Source organism: Zingiber officinale, chromosome 8B (assembly GCF_018446385.1).
Source record: "Zingiber officinale cultivar Zhangliang chromosome 8B, Zo_v1.1, whole genome shotgun sequence".
Taxonomy (NCBI): Eukaryota; Viridiplantae; Streptophyta; class Magnoliopsida; order Zingiberales; family Zingiberaceae; genus Zingiber; species Zingiber officinale.
The window spans coordinates 92,982,182-93,005,771 of record NC_056001.1 but is presented as its reverse complement, the minus strand read 5'-3'; the positions used below and the strand labels follow the sequence as shown (position 1 = coordinate 93,005,771).

Genomic DNA, 23,590 nt, shown 5'->3' with positions numbered 1-23,590 from the left:
GATCGAACAGAATGTAAAATCCTAAAACTAATACAACTCTTGTTGTATTTAATAATTACAATCATGCACACATATAAAATGCCCTCGACATGTCTGAGGGTACAATCACACACAAATACAATATGGCCATAATAGTTGGATCTAGGATGCCTGCAACCACAGAGTTAATCTATTTGTACATCCTACTATTATCCTGTCTAAATATGTATATAAAAAGTGCATAATTTAACTGAAAACCAAACACACAGAGGCATAAACCTAGCTCTGATACCAATTGTTGGTTATTACACTTGGATTATGTTCTGTTTCCCCTGTACAAAAATTTGTACAAGCACAGAACTTAACCTAGATACCCATGTGCTCTACTAAAGTTAAACTTTGATTGCAAACGATGCTTAACATTATTAATCCAAGTTGCTCTTCAGAAGTTAAACTTGGATTGGAAACGATACTTAACATTTTTACTACAAGTTTAACCGATGTGATCTTCCTAAGTTAAACCATATTACAGAAGTTAATTAAATATCTATTTCAAAGATTGGCTTCCGGGTTAAACATGGCGAGGCACTAGGTCTCCTTGGTTTTGGGATCATCCACCACTTCCTAAACAAAGCCTTTCAAAAAAATTGGATATTTAACTTCTTACAGTAACCCTAGGTTTAACTACAGAGACCACAATAGAGACACAATATCAAAATACAAAATCGATAGCATGAAATCAAAACATAAAATCGCTAGTCTCTTGTGTTTGTGTTTCAGAATCCATGTAAAGAAAACTAACTAATTAATTAGAAGTGGAAACCATTAATTAGTTATACCTTTCTTTGTAGCTAAAGACCTTTTGATCTTTTGTTGTATTCCTCTCCTCCTCTTGGACGTTGTGTGGGCAACGATCTACCAAGATGGAATCCACCCGAACCACTTCTTCTCCTCCAAGACTCTTGAGCCTCCAAGGGATGCCAAAATAGAAAACTTTCTTCCTCTTCTTCTCCTCCAAGCAACCGGCCACCAAGTGCTTCTCCTCTTCTTCCTCTTCCTCTCCAAGCAACTGGCCACAAGGACTTTTCAATCCTTGATACCACCGGCCCTAAGGAAGGAAAAGAGGAGATAAGTGGGGCATCGGCCTAAGAGAAAGGGAGAAGGGAAGGGTCCAGCCACACCAAGGAAAAGAGAGAAGGCTTAAGGTTGTGTATCTCATGAGGCACCCTCTCCTTCTCTTTTATAATCCTTGGTCATGGAAAAAAAGAAAACTTTTAAACATAATTAAAACTTCCTTATTTGTGGCCTCCCCTTAAAAAAGAAAATTTTAACAACAATTAAAATCTCTCTTTTCTAAATTTTCTATTATATATGGCAATTAAAATCTCTCTTTTCTAAATTTTCTATTATATATGGCAATAAAGGAAAGTTTTAAAATTAACCTCTCTTTTTTAAAACATGTAGACAACTACAAAAAAAAAGGAAAGATTAATTAAAATTTCTCTTTTTAAATCATGGTTACAAAAAAAAAAGTTTTATCAAAAATTAAAATCTCTTTTTTAATCATTATAGATAACTACAAATAAGGAAAGATTTTAACAAAATTAAAATATCTTTTTAATCTTTTGTAGATAGTTATAAAAGGAAAGATTTTAAAATTTTAAAACTCTCTTTTAAAACAATGAGGATGACTATAAAAGGAAATTTTAAAATCAAAATTTCTCTTTTAAATCCCTTCATGAATTGCTACAAAAGGAAAAATTTTAACAAAAAATAAAATCTCCCTTTAGTTCTAATGGTGTGGCCGACCCTATGCTTGGACACCAAGCATGGCTTAGCCGACCACCTCTTGGGCTCCAAGCAAATGCTTGGCCGACCCCCATGCTCCAAGCAAGGATGTGTTCGGCCCATTACTTGGGTAAGAAGTGGATTTGGTGGATATAAGGCTTTATAGAGGCTACAACAGGGACCGAGAGGAGAAATTGATTTTGGTCTCCCGATGAGCTTAAGCTTCCTGTGTTCGCCCCGAACACCCAACTCAAGTTCATCAATAATAATGCATACCACTAAAGAGTTATTATTGAATTACTGCACCAATCCCAAATTGCATTATGGGCTCCTTCTTATCATGAGTGCATTAATCTCTCTGTGTTTAAGATATCGAATGCCCACTAATTAAATGAGTTACTGACAACTCACTTAATTAATATCTAGCTCCAAGAGTAGTACCACTCAACTTCATTGTCATGTCAGACTAAGTCCACCTGCAGGATTTACATGACAATCCTTATAAGCTCCTCAAGGGGACATCATCAACCTAGATTATTAGGATACAGTTTCCTTCTATTATCAACAACACACCATATAAATAATATTATTTCTCAACTTACGAGCCTATTGATTTAATGAACTAAATCTCACCCATTGATATATTAAAGAAATACATACTAAGTATATGTGCTTGTTATTATATCAGGATTAAGAGTATGCACATCCATAATATCAGAGATTTTGTTCTTTTATGTAGTTAGTATAAAAAGAAACAACCTCAAATGGTCTTGCTCAATATACACATAGTGTACTAGTGTAATTTTATAGTTAAGATAAACTAATACCAAATTACACTATAACCATTCCAATGTTTTGTCCCATTCCATCTTAGTTGTGAGCAACTATTTATAATTTATAAGGAACTGATAACATGATCTTCTGTGTGGCATTACACATCATGTTATCTATAATATAAATTAAATGGACGACTACATTTAACATAAATGTAGACATTTGACCAATGTGATTCTTATTTCAAAATAAATGTTTATACAAAAGCTAGGCTTTTAGTATACATCCTAACAGACCCATCTTGGTTTCGATCTACACCTTCTTTGCCCTTCGTTCAACGATTCGAAGCCATTTTCATCATCTCATTAATTCCAGGAGTAAGGATTGGATTCGAAGGCCACTCAACATATATGATAAGCTTCTTCTCCCTTCTTTTTTTAGTTTGGGTTTGGTTGCTTTTAATTCTTTTGTCTTTGAATTCTTTTCCATTTATGGAGTAGATCTAATGTTCTAGAATTAAGGAAGTAATTATGATGTGGATTGATATAAGAACTCATGGATATGCCAATTTCCTATCTATGTGACATTACTATGCCTTGTATCTATTTGATCTTATTTGTATGTATTGTGTTTGAGCTTAATTCACATGTTTGATTGAATATTTATGTAGAATTGTTCATCCCGTAGAAGGAGTGCCCTAGATCGTATGACTGAGAGGTTCTAATGATAAGGATATTCCATTATCAGACGTCTAGAGCATTACCTTGAAAGGAGAAGTAATTCTCTACATGGAAGTAGGGAATTAGATATAATTGTTGTTTCTATTTCTATGTTAATGAGTGTTAGTGTGTTCTTGTGATTTATGACCGAGGGGCCCTAGTGACAGGAGTATCTCATTACTGGACTTCATAGGAATCGCTTACCTTCAGTAGCATAGAATATGAATCTAACTTCCTCAAGTGCATAGGAATAGAGGGTAGGCGATAGGTGATCCATGATATATCAATTAACATCACAATGAAACCGAACCCCTAGAACATTTCCGAAGCCAAGTTCCTCAACAATTTTCCTCTTTCTCTTTTTCTTCTCACTTTACTTCTCTTCTCTTAGTGCACAACTCTCAGCCCTCGATTGTTTACTAATTCATCATGAGTAATCACTAGTGTTTATAACCAATCCTCATGAGATCATAATCTTTTATTACTTGACAACACCCGTGCACTTGTGGGCTCATATAAAGGAGCCTCGATGACGATAAATTGCAATAACTCAGGATCGAATAAGCTTTGATGGAGGCACCTCAAAGCTATAGAGGTGCATGATTCCCCTTTATAAGGAGGGTTGATCAGTGCTTCAAAAAATAACTCTTCATTCAATTCAAAGCTCAAACACTTGTCGTCCTACTTCAACTTTCGACTATGACATTGCGACACTGCTCCGACAACTGCGCTCTTCACCCGAACTTTCCTTTTGTTGATACATTTACTTTAAATCAAAATCTATTTCTTCATAATTTGTACATTTTTAAATTGATAGTTAATTGCCTAACAAAAGTAGTTGATGATTGCGGACCTTGGAGTATGAATCGTCAAAGACTCCAAACCAAGTAAAACTAACCTTGTCAAGTTTCCTTTTATTATTCTGTTGTGATTATTACCTCAAGTTTTATAAAAAAACGTGAAAAATCCATGAGGGCTATTCACCCCCCCCCCCCCCCCCCCTCTACAGCTTTTCTTCAATCATACATTGAGCCCCCGAGGTTTGGTGCAACAATTAGACACAACAACAATTAATCAGACATCTAAAGTTCAAATCCCACATACGGTGCACTATAGAGTATTTTCTTTCAGTAAGATGACAAACCTAAAAAATGTTGACTGTTCTAGATGAACAGTTACGAGTACTTTCTAATTTATTCTAATCGCTGGTGTAAAACTTCCGTGAGACTGAATTGGACACCTCCATGATTAATTGGTTCGAAGAGATAATACTGGGCAGATATGTGCAGACCCAAAGATGAAGGTGACTTGTGGTTTCGAGACTTGCGTGCATGGAATTTAACTATTGTGCAGACCCAAAGTACTATTGTGGATACAAGCTAAAGAGGATGCACTTTGGATAAAATGGGTCCACCATACTTGAGGGGTGTAGATATTTGGACTTGGGAAGCAACCCACACATATTCACCTCTGATCAAGTGTGTGTTGTAGATACGAGATTTTATATTATTGATTGTTAGGTCACCGGGGGTTGTTGGACAAAGGCTATAGCAGATTGATTTTCTAGGGACAACGATGTGGTTCAAACATATGACTTCTTTAGATATCCGAGTCCTAAGAAACCATGAGTCCTGACAATGTGGAAGACCAATGTACAACCAAGTCACACAGTTACCCCCTTCTGAATCCTGTCACAGAGGTATCTTTTCACTAAAGACAAAAAGGAGTATATGGAGGATCAATAGTGCGCATTCGGTAGACCGGCATTAGAGACGTGAGAGCATCTATTCTTTGGCTGCCCCTATAACAAAGTTGTGGAGGCAGATTAGAGATTGGCTTCATATGTGATAGGAGATATCCACATATTGACAGATGATGTGAGTTTTGGGTAGGTGTTACCATGGGAGCAAGATGTTGACAAATGTCCATCATCTTACCTTGTCTTCTATGATACATTATGTATGGATGATTAAAAATAGTAGTTTCTTTGGTAAAAGACAATTAAATAGTAAGAAATTTTAGGAGGATGCAAATTCATATATATGATCTTTGAGAATATACTCAGATCTGGCACGACATAGAACATAAGTAGTTTTTAAAGACCAATTCTTGCGATCTTTATTTTTGTTATACTATTTTACTTTAAAAAATAGAGCTGATATGTAGATTATAAAAAAAAAATAACAAAGAACCTCACTTATTATAATTGATTTTATTGATAATAGAGAATAATTTTGTCGTCTTTGTCAAATAATTATTTTATTATCTTAAACACAAAATATATTACTTTTCTAAATAACACACCTATTTTTTTTAAATACTTAAATCATCACCATACTTTTAAAAATTATCAATCCACACCTTCATTTTTCAAAATACTCTTTCCCTTCGGTGTTTGAATTCTTTTCGTCTAATCCGATCAGTGACTGCTTGAATAGGTAGCAGGTTGCCACAAAATCACAGCAGGGGCTGATCAAGCCTCCATTTGGATACAATTTCATGAATGGCACTAGCTGCAAATCACACTGTTGTAAAAGGGAGTATATTTTCTATAACTTTTAGTATAATATTTTCTATAACATTGGCAATTACTTGCTAGGGATTTGAAATTTAATAATTATAATTTCTAGGCACCCGACAGCCCAATTGCCTATCCATCATTGGCGGACTCTAGACGGGCTTTAATTGTCTGCCCCGATTCAAATTATAATCTGAATAGAATGTGAATCTTGGAAGGGATTGTAGTTAATTCGAAATCCAACCGTAATTACAAAGTATTTTTATGGATGTAAATCGTGTGGCAAATTCATAAATATAGAACTGTAAGAGCATCCATATCAACTACCATATTCAAAGATTTTACCTTAAATTTTAGATAGGGTAACTAAAAACTCTCTGCATTAGTTACCCTATCAATTTCTTAAATTTAGATTTGATGAATAGTAATTCTCTAAATTTAGAAAATAAAACCTCTACCCTAAAAATAAAATAATATTTCTTTTTAATCTCTCTCCTTCCACTCAATCTCTCTCCTTCCACTCATTCCATAAATATAATAAAAAAAAATAGAAGAAAGAGAAGAAAATAATAAAAAAATTAAGGATAATGAAAATTTTAGGATATATTTGATGTAGTGTGTAGTGAAAAGTGATTATCTAAATTTAATAAAGTGGGTCATTTATCCTAAATTTTAGATATAGTAATAGAGAAACTGATGTAGATGCTCTAAGATACTAAGAAGTTACCGTTATTAAATTTAATATAGCCGACAAATAATTTAATATTATAAGAAATATTATACCAAATGTCATTCACTACAAGAAAAAATAGTTTTATTGACAAAATTACCGACGAAATTTTTTTTCCGTCAGTAATCATCGACGAATATTGTTTCCCATTAGTAAACCAAGGGTTATCGACTGAATGAGTTTTTTGGTCGGTGATTACCGACGGAAAAAAATTTTGTCTGTATCTATCGACAGAAAAAAATTTCGTCGATATCCATCGACGGAAGAACTTTTTCCATCGGTAAAATTATAGATTACCGACGGAATGAATATTCCATCGGTAAACTCGATTAAATTAGGGCACGCCGATCCTTTTTCCTTTCACGCGTGCTCGCTGTCTTCTCCTTCGATCTCTCTTGTGATTCAGCCGATCTCTCTAGTGATTTGGCCGATCTCTTCAGTGATTCGACAAGTTCTCCTATTTCTCCCTCTTTCTTGCTCCTCCCGACGCCAGCAGTGACTAGCGGCTGGCACAGTACGCAGCTGTGTAGGCCGCTAGTACGTGGCTGGGGGCTGTGTAAGCCGCCGCCAGCACGCGGCTGGCGGCTGTGCCAGTAGCCAACACGCGGCTGGCGGCTATTGTCTACCGCTAGCACGCAGCCGACGGCTGTTGCCGACCGCCAGCACGCAATTGGCGACTGTTGTTGCCGGCCACTAGCACGTGGCTAGCAGCTGTGGCGGCACCCAGCACGCGACAGGAGGCTATAGCAGTCGCCAGCACGTGGTCTGAGGCTGCGGTGGCTGCCAGCACGCGGTTGGCGGGTGTTTTGGCGCCCATAGCGGCCACCAGCACATGGTTGGCTTCTTTATTGGCTACCGGTGCGTAGGTTGGGCGACCATCGACTTTTTCCTTTTGAATTTATCATAGCATGTCATATTTTTTTTATTAATTTTCACTAAATTTTATTTCTATTGCAGTATACTACATTTGCTGCTCTTCTCCAGTTGGACTACACATATTCATATATAATTTATATGGTTAAATTTAGATGTAGGTTAAGTTAATATTTTGTTATATAACATGATATGGTTATATGGTGATTTTAGTGTCGGTAAATACTACATGTTAAATATATGGAAAAATAATCTAGGTTTATTTTGGTTCACTAAGTTAAATGTTTAATAGAAAGTGAACGTTATGTTTGATCTAACCTATTATATTATTAAATGGAAACTACTCACACTATATTATATTTGATTACTTTATTTAATGTTAAATTAAATTGTACAAGTTTAATAGTATTTTAAATTGTATTGTTATTAGTTGACAATGTCTATGAACAAAGCATAGATGTATAATTGATTAGAAAAAGGATTTATTAGAAATGATTTTATTGCTGAAGTAAAATAATTTATGAACTTTGCTAAGAGTCATCAAGAATGTATGAATGTTGCCGAGTTACAATGTCCGTGCAATCATAAAAAATATCAAAATAGAGCTTTACATGATAAAGATATCGTGAAAGTATATATATGTAGAAATGGTTTTGTTTCAAATTACTACAATTAGTACTGTCACAGAGAACCATATTTGTATGAACCAATTGAGCCTTCCGGTGGTTATTCATCTGGTAAAACTTTTACTATGCTTGAATCATCAACTTATGATATTAGAATGCAATCAATAGTTCATGATGCAATGAATGCTGCAGTTGATTATTCTAATATCAACAAAATACCAATACCTGAATATCAGCAACTATATGAAATATTAAAAGCTGATGAAAAAGAAGTGTGAGAAGACATTCCCTCTGAACATTCACAATTATCAGCTACTGCAAGGTTATTAAATATAAAAGCAGAACGTCATGTTTTTAGAAAAATGTTATGATGACAGATGTCAATTGATGTCAGAGTTGATGTCAGAGTTGTTTCCTGTTGACAATATAATGACGGATAGTTTTACAGTACAAAGAAATTGGTTAGAGGTTTAGGTTTACTTGTAGAGAAGATTGATTGTTGTATAAACAATTGCATGATATTTTGGAATGAAGACAACGAACTAAGTGAATGTAAAATTTGTAGTCACCCTCGTTATAAGCATCATACTCGCATACCAAGGAAGAAGAAGAAAAATATTACTTGGAAAGCGATGTATTACTTTCCTTTAACTCCTAGACTCTAACGCTTATATGCATCTGGCGCTACAGCTTGTCATATGACGTGACATCATGAACATGAGCATGAAGGAGGAATTATGTGTCATCCTTGTGATTTCTCTGCATGGAAACATCCTGATACTGTATTTTCCTCCTTTGCAATGAAACCATGTAATATGAGATTGAGACTTTTTACAGATGGATTTCAACCATTTGGTCAGTCGGCACAACAATATTCATCTTGGACAATTATATTAATACCATGCAATTTACCACCATGGATGTGCATGAAAGTTGAATTTATGTTCCTTACTATGCTTTTTCCTGGTCCAACCAATCCCAAAAAGAAGATAGATATTTTCTTGCAACCTCTAATTATCGAATTAAATGATTTATGGAATGTAGGGTCAGTGACTATGATGTTGCAAGTAAAACAAATTTTAGATTGCATGCTGTATTATTATGGGGAATCAGTGGTTTTCCAACATGTTCAATGTTGTCAGGATGGAGCACGGTTGGCAAATTAGCTTGTCTACACTGCATGACAAATTCTGATGCATTTTCATTACCTTACAGTGGGAAAATATCTTGGTTTAATAATCACCATAAATTTTTACCTATTGATCACCATTTCAGGCGAAATAAAAAAAATTCCTAAAGAATGTAGTAATCAGAAAACCTCCTCTAACAGTCCATATATCAAGTGAAGAAATCATTGAACAAATAGACAATTATGGATTTCTACCAGTATCTCAACCTGATTACAATGAGTTAAATAAATACATTATTAGGATGTACAAGTGTGGTTAGAAGAAAAGAAGTATTTTTTGGTAGTTACCATATTGGAAGTATTTACTTATTCGACATAATTTAGATGTCATGCATGTTGAGAAAATTTTATTTGATAATATCTTCAACACGACGATGAATGTGCTTGGAAGAACTAAAGGTGCTCCAAAATCACATGAGGAATTAAAGAACTAGTCAATAGACCAGAGTTGCATTAGGATGAAATAAGCAATAGATTTCTAAAGGCTTGTTATACATTGGACAAAGACAGTAAACAAGTTTTATGTAGTTGGTTGAAAGAAATAAAATTCCTAGATGGGTATGCCTCAAATATTGCTCGATGCGTGGATATAAACAGGTTAAAAATGTTTGGAATGAAGAGTCATGTCTGCCATGTATTCATGCAAAAATTATTCCAGTAGTTTTCATGATTTACTTACTCATAATGTTTGGCAAGCACTCATAAAATTGAGTCTATTTTTAGAGATTTGATAGTGAGGTGTATTATGATGGATGATATGCTTCGACTAGAAATAGACATTCCTCTCATACTATGTAAGCTGGAGCGTATATTTCCACCCAGTTTTTTTGATTCAATGGAACATCTTCAAGTACATTTACCATAATTGGTCCTATGCAATATAGATGGATGTATCCATTCGAACGATTTTTAAGAAAATTAAACACTAATGTTCATAACAAAGCAAGAGTTGAGGGTTCAATATGTAATACTTATCTAGTTGAAGAAGCATCTTCTTTCTGCTTCTATTATTTTGCTGATAATGTGAAGACCAGACATCACAAATATCCTAAAAAACCTAATGATGCTCAGACAATAGACCAATTGATGCTTTCTATTTTTAAGTTTCCTAGCAAGCTAATTGGTGCATCTGTTTCTAGATTCTTAACTCCAAAAGAATATCATACTGCAAGAATATACATACTCTTAAACTGTGATGAAGTCAAACCATACATAAAGTAAGTTGACTTCTCTAATAGAAAATTTATCACCTGTTTAATTTGATTGTTTGATACCTCAATTATCTTAAAATTACCTTCTTTCCCAGCTTGTATGAACAATAACTATATCTATAAAATCCATCAATAGATGCAGGTGGGTAGTTGAAAAGTTAGAGGCCGAATTTGTATTATGATTTGAAATATATGTAAGTTGAAGATTTTATCAAATCTTTAAGTTCATGTGTATTAAAAAGTGTCCTAATGTCTACTAATTTTATAGGTTAAAGACCGTAGAATATCAAATGTGGCAGATGATAGGATAATGAATCTTGCATCAGGACCCCTCCACAAAATAAAGGTCTACTCTGATTACTATGTTAATGGACTCAAATTCCAGGTGGCATAACGAGATTCACGGAGATTAACCTATAATTCTGGTGTTTATGTTCAAGGATCTATGGACAACAATAACACTTAATTTGATTACTATGGTAGACTTGAGGAAACCATAGAGGTTGAGTATCCTGCATTACCTATAAAAATGTGTGTGTTATTCAAATGTTCATTGTATAATCCTGCCCTAAGAATAGGTATCAGAATGCATCCACATTATAATTTAGTTGAGGTTAATGCAAACAAAAGGTTCTTATTGAACCTTTCATTTTTAGAGTACAAACGGGTCAAATATTCTATCTTGAATACTCTACGAAGAGAATGAGACCTAATGAATGGTTATCTGTTTATCGAACGAAACTTCACTCGACAATTGAAATGTCGAACACCATCACTAATCAGAACCATGGTCCATTTCAGAATGACGAAATGATGAGACATTTAGTTAATGCACAACTCTAATCTACATCTCAGTTATTTATAGATGTTAATGTTACTTACGAGGAGATAAATGATGGAGAGATGTCTAACAGTGAGGATGAAGTTGTACTAACAGAGTCTAATGATGAGGACTTAGAAACCGTTATTGTTGATTAGTCAGATGTTAAAAATGATAAAATACTAGCATTATTGTTCATCAATTAAGTTATGTTTGCATATTGTTTTGTATTGTTGTCATGCATATTTGTAAACTTTAGTATATATGTTATGCTGTAATATTATTTTGCAGATATTATTATGGCTGAGCAGCAAGCAGTCCACTAACGAAGTAAGGGCATCTCCAATAGTTAAACCTTTCAATAAGCTTTTTTTGTAGTTTCCAATATGTCACATCAATGCCACATCATAAGTATAAAAAGTTCTTAAGGTATCACCAATGGTTAAACCTCTTAATGAGTTTTTTTATAATTTTCAATATGCCACATCACAAGTATAAACATTTACTATTATCTCCACAATGAAAAAGCCTCCCTACAATTTTTTTTTGTGTGTCCTACATTATAAATCATATATTTTTATTTATTAATTTTTCATTTAATATATCTATATAATTTTCATTTAATATTTTAATTAATTTATGATTTTGATTTAATTTATTTATAATTTTTAATTAATAAATTTATGATTTTAATTTAATTAAATTTACAATTTTAAATTAAATAAATTAATTAATTTATGATTTTAATTTAATTATAATCATTTCTATATTTTTTTAACTTATCTCAAATATATTTATTTTCAAAAGAAAAAAAATACCACTTTAATTATTATTAACTATTTATGAAATAAAACATTATAATTAAATGTTACATCAAATAATTTATTTTTAATTATTTGAAAATAATCAATCATGCACATTAATTACGTGACTTCACTTTCAAGAGAAAAAAGCAGGTTTGAAAATTCAAACCTGCTCTTGAATTAAACTTCATCTACACAATCATAAAAGCTTTTTTGGTAAGGTTTTTTAATTTTACAAACCTTTTACAGAGCTTGCATTGGAGATGCTCTAAACAAAGGAAATATTTCACAAATTTTATCTTAGTTTTACTTTCCGCTCTTCCAAATAACATAATATAAAATTGTTCGTGGATGAATTATGTTTCTCTTTTATTTTAAAAGTTTAATTAAATAAACGATGAAATTTTTTTCACTACTTAAACTTTTTTTAAAATTTACTTTCTACTTCCCAAGTAAATATAACATTTGTAAATTTTACTAGAATATATCAAGAAAAAACAAAGAAATACAGAAAGAAAAAAAGTATGGATCATAAATAACATTAATGGAATGTCAAAACCGGGTTCAAAAAATGTTAATGCCTGGTCAGGCATGAAATAAATTGGAAAGAGCAGATGCAGCAAATGTCTGTCCCGAGCAAGAAATAAACAAAACTCTGATTTCCAAAGCACATGGAAAACCCAAATCATCGAAAATCTTTCAATTTCAAAGCAGCCAACATAAATTCTTAAGCAACTATTGACTCTTACAATTCTCACCGCTAATTGCATTCATAACACATGAGGGAACTCCAAAAAATTTAAAGTCTTTTAAAATTCCTAAACAACTAACTAATGACTCTAAAGCATGCTCTGTGCTAATTGCTGTCATAGCACGCGCGGCAACTCTAAAAAGTTAAAACCCCTTATGTTTTTTTTCAGTTAACTTCGTTCCTAAGCAAGTGACAGGTGTGAGTGAGTTTACAAAGATTCTAGGGATTTACGCTCCATCAGTCGTGAAATTTTCGACCCTAAACTCGTGGTGCGATAGCAGAGGAGAACATACATTACGAGATACCATAAATATGCCACAATATATATTTGCACAAAATCCAAACAAGTTCTCTGCTCTATCTACTCCACGGACGTCGCCTGAGCTGATTAGAAATATATGGCCACTGATCAGCAGCAAATCACTCTCAAAGTCTTTGTGAACAAGACCAACAACTGCGTAGCTTTTGGCGAATCGGACTTGGATTTCGTGGATGTTCTCCTCAGCTTCCTCACGTTGCCAGTCGGCACCGTCGTCCGTCTTCTCAACAAGCAGTCCTCCTTGGGTTGCTTCGATAAGCTTTACCAAAGCGTTGAGCAGCTCGATGAGAAGTATCTGATGACGGCTGCGTGCAAGTCGATGTTGACAAACCCAGTGAACTCATCTGGAATAAAATGCCAGAAACTTAAGATTAATATTGATGCAACGGGAGAGCTATATATATGCTCATCTTCTTGCTGCTCTTATAGTTCGCTGAGCTATTACTCAGGGCTCAAATGTCAGTGTGGTTATGACATGACGAAGGCAATTACATATGATCTGAATCGAGACGATGTTAATTATAAAGAATTTCATGGCGTATTCGTCAAAGGGGCTAAATTTGTTGTTACAGATGCTCTTTGTATAACTGTCATTGAGGACTTCATTTCGACTTTAAATGAGTGTCGCAATGGTGATCGTAATCATCTCGAAGAAAGATTGGTACAGATCGAACGAGAACAGGCAAGTTTTCTTTATCTTTCGAAGTCTTTTAATTTCTTGTAGTTCTACTTCAACAACTGATGCTAATTCAGTTGATAAATTCAATCCATGCAGGTCTTGAGTATTCTTAAAAGGTCCCTCATTTCCGACACTCCGCTAACTGATGTTTTATTGCAAAATGAAGAAGACATGACGCCAGAGGTTTCAGTCCCTTCGGTTGAAAAAACGGTTGAAATAAAGTCGTTTGATGAGGAGAAGATGTACAAGGTGTTGTGTGCTTTGGCGAGTCAGGATTTCGTTGATTTAATTTTCAGTTTTCTCACATTTCCTTTGGGTTCTCTGAAGAAGCACTTGGGCAATCGATGCCGGATTGGATGTCTTGATAACTTGTATGGTAGTGCAGAGCGTTTGCGGTCGTCAGGTTACGTGGTTGCAGGCTGCGAAGAGAAACTGCTTAATCCTAAGCTTCCTCCACATTTCAACTGCGAGAGTCAAGTCATTGGAGTGGAGGAGGAGAAGCAAGTTATCTATTATATATGCTACTACTGCTGCAAACTAAGCGACACTTTCTGCAAATCGCATGGCCATGGACGTCAGGCAAAACTTATAGACCCGAAAAGTAGATCCAGAGGAACAATTTCTTCACAAGGAAGCTATTGTCAGGAATTAACGTACATGGTTACCGACCAACTCGTAGTCACCCCACTATCCCTCGCTGAAGTCATTTCAGTCCGCAATGAAATCTCTGATCCAATCAAGATGGCAGAGTTGAGCATAGCTGAAGAGGAGGTCAGTCTGGTCGCTTCGCCTTTAATTTGTGTCGGTTCTAGCTAGTACTACAAAAGTATATGAGACTTCATGCTGCTTTTGTTGCTCTTGTTTCAGGTTCTTGATTTTCTTGGTGTTGTTTTGACGTCCAACACAGCGTTAACAGACGCCTTCTTAGAAAGTACTATTGCTGTGTTCGCTTCGGTGGACGTACGAGAAGGGTGAATCATCCTTCAGGAGGAGAAGAGAGGACGGGGAGAGGGTTGGAAGATGAAGGAAACTGATTAATAAATTACTTGTTACATTTTGTCGATTGTGCTCTCGTTTAATTTCTTATCAAAAAATTATTATTTTACTTTAATATCGTAGTGTTTTTGTATCGAATTGTCTATCCAATTGTCTGACAGAAGATTTAGCAGTTTGGTTCAGTCGAGTAGTGTCACCTTCGGGCAGTTTACGGATTAATTGGGTCAGGCTTAGTAAGTTAATGTTTTATTCATGTTAATTAATTTTGAATCAATTAATTTTTCAGTTGGATGGTCAGCTCCGTCCATCTAAATCATATTAAGTTACTTTGATATTTGATTGAATAACACAAGTTTTTTTAAATATTATAATTACACAACGTACATATATTTTCTAAAATACTCTTCCCTACATATGATCCTTTGCCCTGGATTCAATTGGTTGTGAAATTGTAACTGAGATAGCTATGAAATAGTGATTGAGTTTGACATAAAATTAGTCAGCTAAGCCTAGTTGCAAAATCATGACCAGATCTGACTACGAAATTGTGACTAGGGCAGGCTGTGGATTATAACTAGGTTTGGACATAAAACCGTGACCATGTGGTTTGGCCACGATTTTGCAACCGCATTGACTATTTATTTGAATGGCCATTGGTAATATTATTGATCCAAATTTAGCCATGTTACAAATTCAATTAAATATTAATTTCAGAAATCGACTTTCAAGTTAAACATGACGAGACACTAGGTCTTCTTAGGTATGAGAGCATCCACCACTTCCTAGACAAAGGATTTCAATGAAATTTAATATTTAATTTCCTTATATAACCCTAGGTTTAACCAAAAGGAACAATCGAATCACAAATTCGAAAAACAAAAAAAAAAACACAAACTCGAATCACAAATTCGAAAACTAGAATCATATGCCTCTTGTGTTTGGTATTTCAAAAACTATACAAAGAAAACTAGTATGATGCGGAAAACAATTACTAGTTATAACTTTCTTTGTAATAACAACCTCTTGATCTTCTATCGTATTCCTCTTCTTATCTCGGACGTTGTGTAGGTAATGATCTACCGAGATGAGAATCCACCAAGCCTCCTTCTTCCTTCTTCCAAGTTTCAACTAAGCACCTTTCTTCAAGAGATAGCAATTCTCGGCCACCAACCAAGCTCCAAGGGATGCAAGAGCAAAGTCTCCTTTCTCTCCTTCTTCTCCTAGTAAGAATCGGCCACCACAAGAACTCCAAGAAGGAGATGCACCGGCCAAATAAAGAAGAAGAGAAGAGAAGAAGAATAGGGCCGACCACACACCAAGAGAGGAGAAACTATAGAAGATATGTTGTGAGGTAAGACACCTCTACCCCTCTTTTATATTCCTTGGTCTTGGCATATAAGGAAATTTAATTATAATTAAAATTCCCTTATTCTCCTTGCCATTGGTTAATAAGGAAAATTTAATTAAAATTCCTTTTAACCCATGTTATGGCCGACCACACCTTCATGCTCCAAATAAGGCAAGTTTTAAACAAAAAATTAAAACTTCCTTATTTGTTTCCGGAAATTTTTAAAATAAAAATTTCTCTAATAATTTTTCCCTTCATGGTTGGTTATTGATCCTGTCCGAATGCTGAATCAACGGACGCTGGGCACGGGGCGCTCTCCGACTGTTGACGTGGATCTTCGACTGGGGGCACGGAGCTCCGGCGAACCTGCACAGAAGTCGGGCCGGGAAGGGGTTCCCGGCGGTGACCCTCCGACGCTCAAGTCAGGTAAGCAAGTGGTGGAAAAAGTAGCTCCAAAGGTGTTAAAACGCGTACCTCCGGCGAAGTCTGCGGCTCTTTATATAGAGCGGCGAAAGAGCTCCTACACGCCCACCGAGGCGCGTACGTGTCCGCCGCCCATACCTCGGTGTGTGTCTGTCAGAAAGCTTACCTGACGTCATACTACTACAGTCCCATCACACTTTCGATGGGACAACAGGACGCCCCGTTGTCAGACTAGGAGTATGGCCTAGCCATACGACTTGACAGCTATCAGAAGATGATCCTGTCCCTATTTACCCACCACCGGCCAGGACATCCGTCCGGCCAGCTGGACGAAGAGCGTCGTCCGGCCGGCTCTCATTCCCTGCGCCGGCCGGGCGGCGCTCCCATCACGTCCCGCCTTCTCTTAGGCATTCCGCTTGGCTCTTAGCCATTGTTTAAACTGAGCGTCGAAACCCCAACCCTAATCAGGGCGCCTTTTACTATCAGATGTTAATTGGTCGGTCGATCGGCCTACCCTTTCCTCATGAGTCCGATCGGCTCACCCTTCTTCGGCGGGCCCCCCCTGGCCCTTTAACCTCCACGTGGCGTTGACCCCTCGTAATGGGGTCCCCTGCCTTGACCACCGGATCACTTGCCTCCCCTTCAAGTCTAGTCGAAGGAGGCGAAGTCCGACTGACTGGACTGCCGATTTGATCGAGGGACGACCGATACCTTAGTCCGCTCGGACGGGTTAATGGATGCTCAGCCGTTCGGCGATATCTTGCCCGTGCCTTGGAATTTATGCCGAAGCTTCCGTCAACCACGTGCGTTAACCCGTAACTTGCTGACACGTGGCTACCTTTCTCTTGTCAGGGTATGGCGGTGGCGTCACATCCGATGGGACAGTCGCTGTTTGAAATGAACGGCTGGATGATGACCTCGTTATCGACGACCTGGATCGGACGGTGGAAATTGATCGCGGCCACCCTTATAAAGCTCCCGACCCCTGCTCTTCGCCGCATTTCGACCTCATCGTCTCCAGCCATCCCTCTGTTCCTTTTTTCTCTGGCGACCTTGCGTTTCAGCTCTCCGACGACTCTACAGCTCCCTTCGATCATCTTCTTTGCCCGTAAGGATTCCTTTTCCTTGCTGCCTCTCCTTTTTTTTTTCTATTAGCTATTTCTTTCATCATCCCGCATTCTTTCCCTGTTTTTATTTCTCCTTTCTTCCATCGCGCGCCCATCCCTGGCCTTATACCATGACCAACACCTCACAGCCGACCGGCGGTGCTCCGGGTCTTTGGTATTCGACCATGGAAAGTCGGTTCGATGAGGAGGACGCCTTGCGCCTCACTCGAACCTATGATCTGCCGACCGACCACCACATCATAGTAGCTAACACCACCGACCGGCCACATGAACCGCCGCTCGGCACCGTTCTTTTCTTCCGAGACCAATTTTTGGCCGGGCTGCGTTTTCCACCCCACAAGTTCTTCTTACAAGTCTGCAATTATTTTCGCATTCCGCTCGGCCAAGTAGTCCCTAACTCCATTAGGCTGTTGAGCGGAGTGATAGTTCTTTTTAAACTGAACAACATCCCCCTCGACCCTAAGGTTTTTCACTACTTTTTTTATCCCAAGCAAGCCGAGTGGGGTACCTTTATTTTCCAGTCTAGGATAGGTTTTGTCCTTTTTGATAATATGCCGAGCTCTAACAAACATTGGAAGGAGCACTTTTTCTATGTACGTTTTCCCGAGCTGCCAACTTTTCACACCAAGTGACAGACGGCGCCAAATTGATCCTGTCCGAATGCTGAATCAACGGACGCTGGGCACGGGGCGCTCTCCGACTGCTGACGTGGATCTTTGACTCGGGGCACGGAGCTCCGGCGAACCTGCACAGAAGTCGGGCCGGGAAGGGGTTCCCGGCGGCGACCCTCCGACGCTCAAGTCAGGTAAGCAAGTGGTGGAAAAAGTAGCTCCAAAGGTGTTAAAACGCGTACCTCCGGCGAAGTCTGCGGCTCTTTATATAGAGCGGCGAAAGAGCTCCTACACGCCCACCGAGGCGTGTACGTGTCCGCCGCCCATACCTCGGTGTGTGTCTGTCAGAAAGCTTACCTGACGCCATACTGCTACAGTCTCATCACACCTTCGATGGGACAACAGGACACCCCGTTTTCAGACTAGGAGTATGGCCTAGCCATACGACTTGACGGCTATCAGAAGATGATCCTGTCCCTATTTACCCACCACCGGCCAGGACGTCCGTCCGGCCAGCTGGACGAAGAGCGTCGTCCGACCGGCTCTCATTCCCTGCGCCGGCCGGGCGGCGCGCCCATCACGTCCCGCCTTCTCTTAGGCATTCCGCTAGGCTCTTAGCCATTGTTTAAACTGAGCGTCGGAACCCCGACCCTAATCAGGGCGCCTTTTACTATCAGATGTTAATTGGTCGGCCGATCGGCCTACCCTTTCCTCATGAGTCCGATCGGCTCACCCTTCTTCGGCGGGCCCCCCTGGCCCTTTAACCTCCACGTGGCGTTGACCCCTCGTAATGGGGTCCCCTGCCTTGACCACCGGATCAGTTATAAAGGGAAATTTTATAAATTAAAATATCTCTATTAAAACATGTGGATGACTTCCAAAAAGGAAAGTTATCTTTAAAATTAAAATCTTTCTTTCAATCTACAAATAAGGAAAGATATCAAATCTTTTCTTAATCTTTTGTAGAAACTATAATAGGAAAGATTTAATTTTAAAACTCTCTTTTTTATCATCATGATGATTACAAAAAAGGAAAATTTTATCAAAAAATAAAATTTTCCTTTTAACTACAAATAAGGAAAGATATCAAACCTTTCGCTTAATCTTTTGTAGTAAGCTATAAAAGGAAAGATTTAAATTTTAAACTCTCTTTTAAAATCATGGTATCCACATATGGAAAAAATTTAAATAAAATTCCTTTTATTTTTTACATGGCCGACCACACCAAGCTTGGGCTCCAAGTTAGGGTCGGCCACCTATACTTGGCTCAACCTATGGCTTGGCCAGCCCAAGGTTGGACTCCAAGCTTGCTTGGCCGGCCACCTAATGGTTGGGTAAGAAGGTGGGTATAGGTGGATATAACACTTTAAAAATAAGAGGCTACGATAGGGACCGAGAGGAGGAATTGATTTTGGTCTCCCGATGAAATTAAGCTTCCCGTGTTCGCCCCGAACACCCAACTTAATTTCATCAATAATAATTCATACCACTAAAGAATTATTATTGAACTACCACACCAATCCCAAATTACATTTTGGGATCCTTCTTATTATAAGTGTATTAGTCTCCCTGTGTTTAAGATATAAAATGTCCATTAATTAAATGAGTTACTTACAACTCACTTAATTAATATCTAGCTCCAAGAGTAGTACCACTCAACTTCATTATTATGTTGGACTAAGTCCACCTGCAGGGTTTACATGACAATCCTTATGAGCTCCTCTTGGGGACATCATCAACCTAGATTACTAGGATACAGTTTCCTTCTATAATCAACAACACACACTATAAATAATATCATTTCCCAACTTATCGGGCCTCTTGATTTATCGAACTAAATCTCACCCATTGATAAGTCAAAAAAATAAATACTAGATATATGTGTTTGTTATTATATTAGGATTAAGATCATACACTTCCATAATAACAAAGATCTTGTTCTTTTATTCAGTCAGTATAAAAAGAACTTACCTTAAATGGTTCTGCTCAATAAACTCAGAGTGTACTAGTGTAATTTTATAGTTAAGATAAACTGATACCAAATTACACTACGACTAATCCAATGGTTTGTTCCTTTCCATTTTAATCATGAGCTACTATTTATAATTTATAAAGAATTGATAACATGATCTTCTGTGTGTGACACCACACACTATGTTATCTACAATATAAATTAATTGAACAACTACACTTAGCATATAAATGTCGACATTTAACCAATGTGATTCTTATATGTTTATACAAAAATCTAGACTTTTAGTATACACTCTAAAAATGGCTCTATGCCCGACTAATTGCTGATTGACTATCACAATGTATTCAAATTGTCGGCACAAGTTTCGATCATCTAGGAATATCTTCTAAGAATTGCGGTAGCCATTTAGCCTCTTCACCACATTTGTCGAGAGCTACAAACTCATATTCCATCGTGGATCTGGTTATTACGGTTTGCTTAGAAGATTTCCAAGAAATAGTTGCACCTGCTAGAGTGAATACATATCCACTCGTAGACTTAGAGTCCTTTATGTCAGATATCCAACTTGCATCGCCACTACAACAAAAACCTTCATAGATATCGGTTTTCCACCGATGTCTATTTCATTTTCGACCGATGTCTATGAAGCCGATGTTAAAAGTCTGCCAGTTTAAACATCGGGTTAAAACCGGTGTAGTATCACTTAACGACACCAGTTTTACAGCGGTGGAAAACCGATGTAATATTAGTCAATAACATCGGTTTTATAGCGGTGGAAAACCGATATAATATTAGTCAATAACACCGGTTTTACAGCGGTGGAAACCGATGTAATATGTATATTTTTTCACAAATTTGATTTCCGAAACCATGAAAAACCGACAATAACAAAAAAAAAAATACAAATATTCACAAATTATACAAATATTCTTCATTCAATAATATCCATAAAATACACCAATATTATTAAATTATATAAATAATCTTCTTAGAACAATATCCATAAAATACCCAAACATTCTTTTTACATCAAATGCTAGCTAATAGATATACTATTCCTAACCATTAATGGGTACCCCACGGAGCAGTAGGCCTCACTTCCTGTCCAGATCCAACATTCAATCATTTCCCTAGGTCCCATAGCATAGTTCAGTGGTCGGCTCTGAAGTCCTCAGTGGTAGAAGTCCGACCCCATTCTCCTTTTCTCGTTCGCTCCTCCCTTTTCCCAGTCATCCCTCTTCCCTGTCATCTGTGCAATTAGTTTGTAAATTCAAATAACCAGAACACGAGAAAAATATACATATTCAATGACATTCAATAAAATATATAATATAGTTAAACAAAGTGAAGACCTTGACAAAATTAAGACTCCAATGGTTTAGTCATGCATATTGCATAGAGTTCAATTGAGGAGTAAGAACTAAGAACCATATAGCTGACCAAATAGTTAGCAAAAATATGGGTTCATTGATGTTGATAATATATTTCTCTGTCCTATTTACTAATAACCACCTGATATGGGTTCATTAAAAAATTTTGTCATATTTTGTCAAAATTAGAATCAACTAGCTATAGACTGAAACTGAGCCTAAGCAGAATCAGAATCATAAACTTGCTGAACAATCTTGGGCATCCTACAATAGATTATCCAAAAGTTGCAGAACAAAGTTGTAAAAAGTAGTAAAAGATTTGCAACTCTTATTCGATGCATAACAACAATTTTGATTTTGACACACGAGGCATTAACACCTGTTTTAACTTGACGCTATCTACTTGATAAAGTCAAGCAAAGACATTTACCTTCACTTCGATCCTTGAATCCTCGAATAATACATGCAAGACTCCAAGGCCTTCCACCAGAGCATGCTTTTGCTCCACCTTTTAATATGCCATTGTGTTGCTTCAGTCTGAGAATATGTCATCTTTTGTCAAACAATGGGAAGGGTTTCACTTACATATGCACGAATCTATATATTCATCAACAACATCTTCCTGCCAGACGAATCTAATGAAGGTAAAGGCACACAAATAATACAAAAAAAATTCTTCTGAGTGTGTGTTTCAGATTTAGAAAATATTTCAGTGGCATGTAAGTCAGAAATCAGTACTTAACAAATTAGAAAAGCAATCATCTTTAGAGATTTGTCAAGGACACATTTAACTAGCACCTTATCTGGACATAATATAGGCATTGGACATGTAATCAAAACCCCATCTATTTCGATAAGAACAAAATAAATTAAGGAAATGTATACAAGCGGGAAGTTCTCAACATTCCACAAGAAAAATCCATGATCATATTTGTTAGACTTCAAATCCGAGGCCAAAAGCTTGCACAAGGTCATTAAAGACTCACGCAAGGTCATTCAATACTTATATACTTGCTCATAAACTCTTTGGAAAATTGATAAATTTACTGAATTTCACTTCCTGTCATGGTATCGCAAAAAAGAATAACTAGGCTGAGTAGGTTCCGTATAGATCTCAACCTTGCTAAGTGACTATTTTCGTACTGATGAGAACAACTAAATTGATGAGGTAGAATCACCATTTTCACCAACAGATAAAAATAGCATGAAATATTGCTGACAATAACCAAATTACATGAAGATCCTCAACAATCTGCAGCTTTTTCTTTAAAACAGATAAAAGGCTACCAAGTTCCAGTCGGAGGAGTTTGAGTTTCTAAATGTAATCGTTGTCGATTCAGTTTCTAAAAGTTATCTCAGCATATTCATTACCAGATATTAGACTTAGAAATAATTAGTTATAGAGTGAACAACTGTAATCACTTGATGTAGATACATTCTAATAAGTTTAGTGTGCTAACCTGACAAGTCAACACTTCTGAATGTTCTAAGTTCCTTGGAAAACTCATTTAGTTTTTGCCTAGACTCTTTTTCAAGTTTTGTAGCACCACCTGATAGCAGGTTAGTCCCAGGAGAAAAGGACCACTTAAGTCCAGATGACGGAGCTTTTTTAATCTCAAATGTTAAGCCCTTTGGTTTTGGCATGATTAGTTTTCCAGCCACCTTCCATAAAACTGTGTGCTGAAGGAGTAAATTAGCTATACCATCTGAATAACTAAAGCATGATGAAGCAAAATGGAGTTCAGCAAAGCTATATTCTTTTAGCATTATTACCAAGACAGTCAAATTTTGGCATCACAGAGTAAGCATTCATATACATCTGACTTGAAGATGAACCAAGAGGCTAGCATGAATACCAAAGGATGTCAAAAGACTAGCAATGACAACAAAGGCTTGTAGAGTAACCCAACAGATTTGTCTTTGTAAAGAGCATCTCTACCTGCATGGATGTTGTATGTCAT

At 36.8% G+C, this 23,590-nt stretch overlaps 1 protein-coding gene across 1 annotated transcript; it reads left to right on the top strand.

Moving 5' to 3' along the window:
* The first annotated feature begins 13,179 nt into the window (after positions 1-13,179).
* LOC122014041 lies at positions 13,180-14,754 on the top strand. Its single transcript, XM_042570236.1, has 3 exons — positions 13,180-13,782; positions 13,876-14,550; positions 14,647-14,754. Exons 1-3 carry the CDS (start codon positions 13,180-13,182, stop codon positions 14,752-14,754), a joined length of 1,386 nt encoding a protein of 461 aa, XP_042426170.1.
* The last annotated feature ends 8,836 nt before the right edge of the window (positions 14,755-23,590 follow it).

Excerpts from the sequence above, each read along its gene's own strand:
- LOC122014041 (XM_042570236.1), top strand. The coding sequence starts at position 13,180 with ATGGCCACTGATCAGCAGCAAATCACTCTCAAAGTCTTTGTGAACAAG. Across the intron at positions 13,783-13,875 it reads TACAGATCGAACGAGAACAG|GTCTTGAGTATTCTTAAAAG; the intron begins GCAAGTTTTCTT and ends CAATCCATGCAG. Across the intron at positions 14,551-14,646 it reads TGAGCATAGCTGAAGAGGAG|GTTCTTGATTTTCTTGGTGT; the intron begins GTCAGTCTGGTC and ends CTCTTGTTTCAG.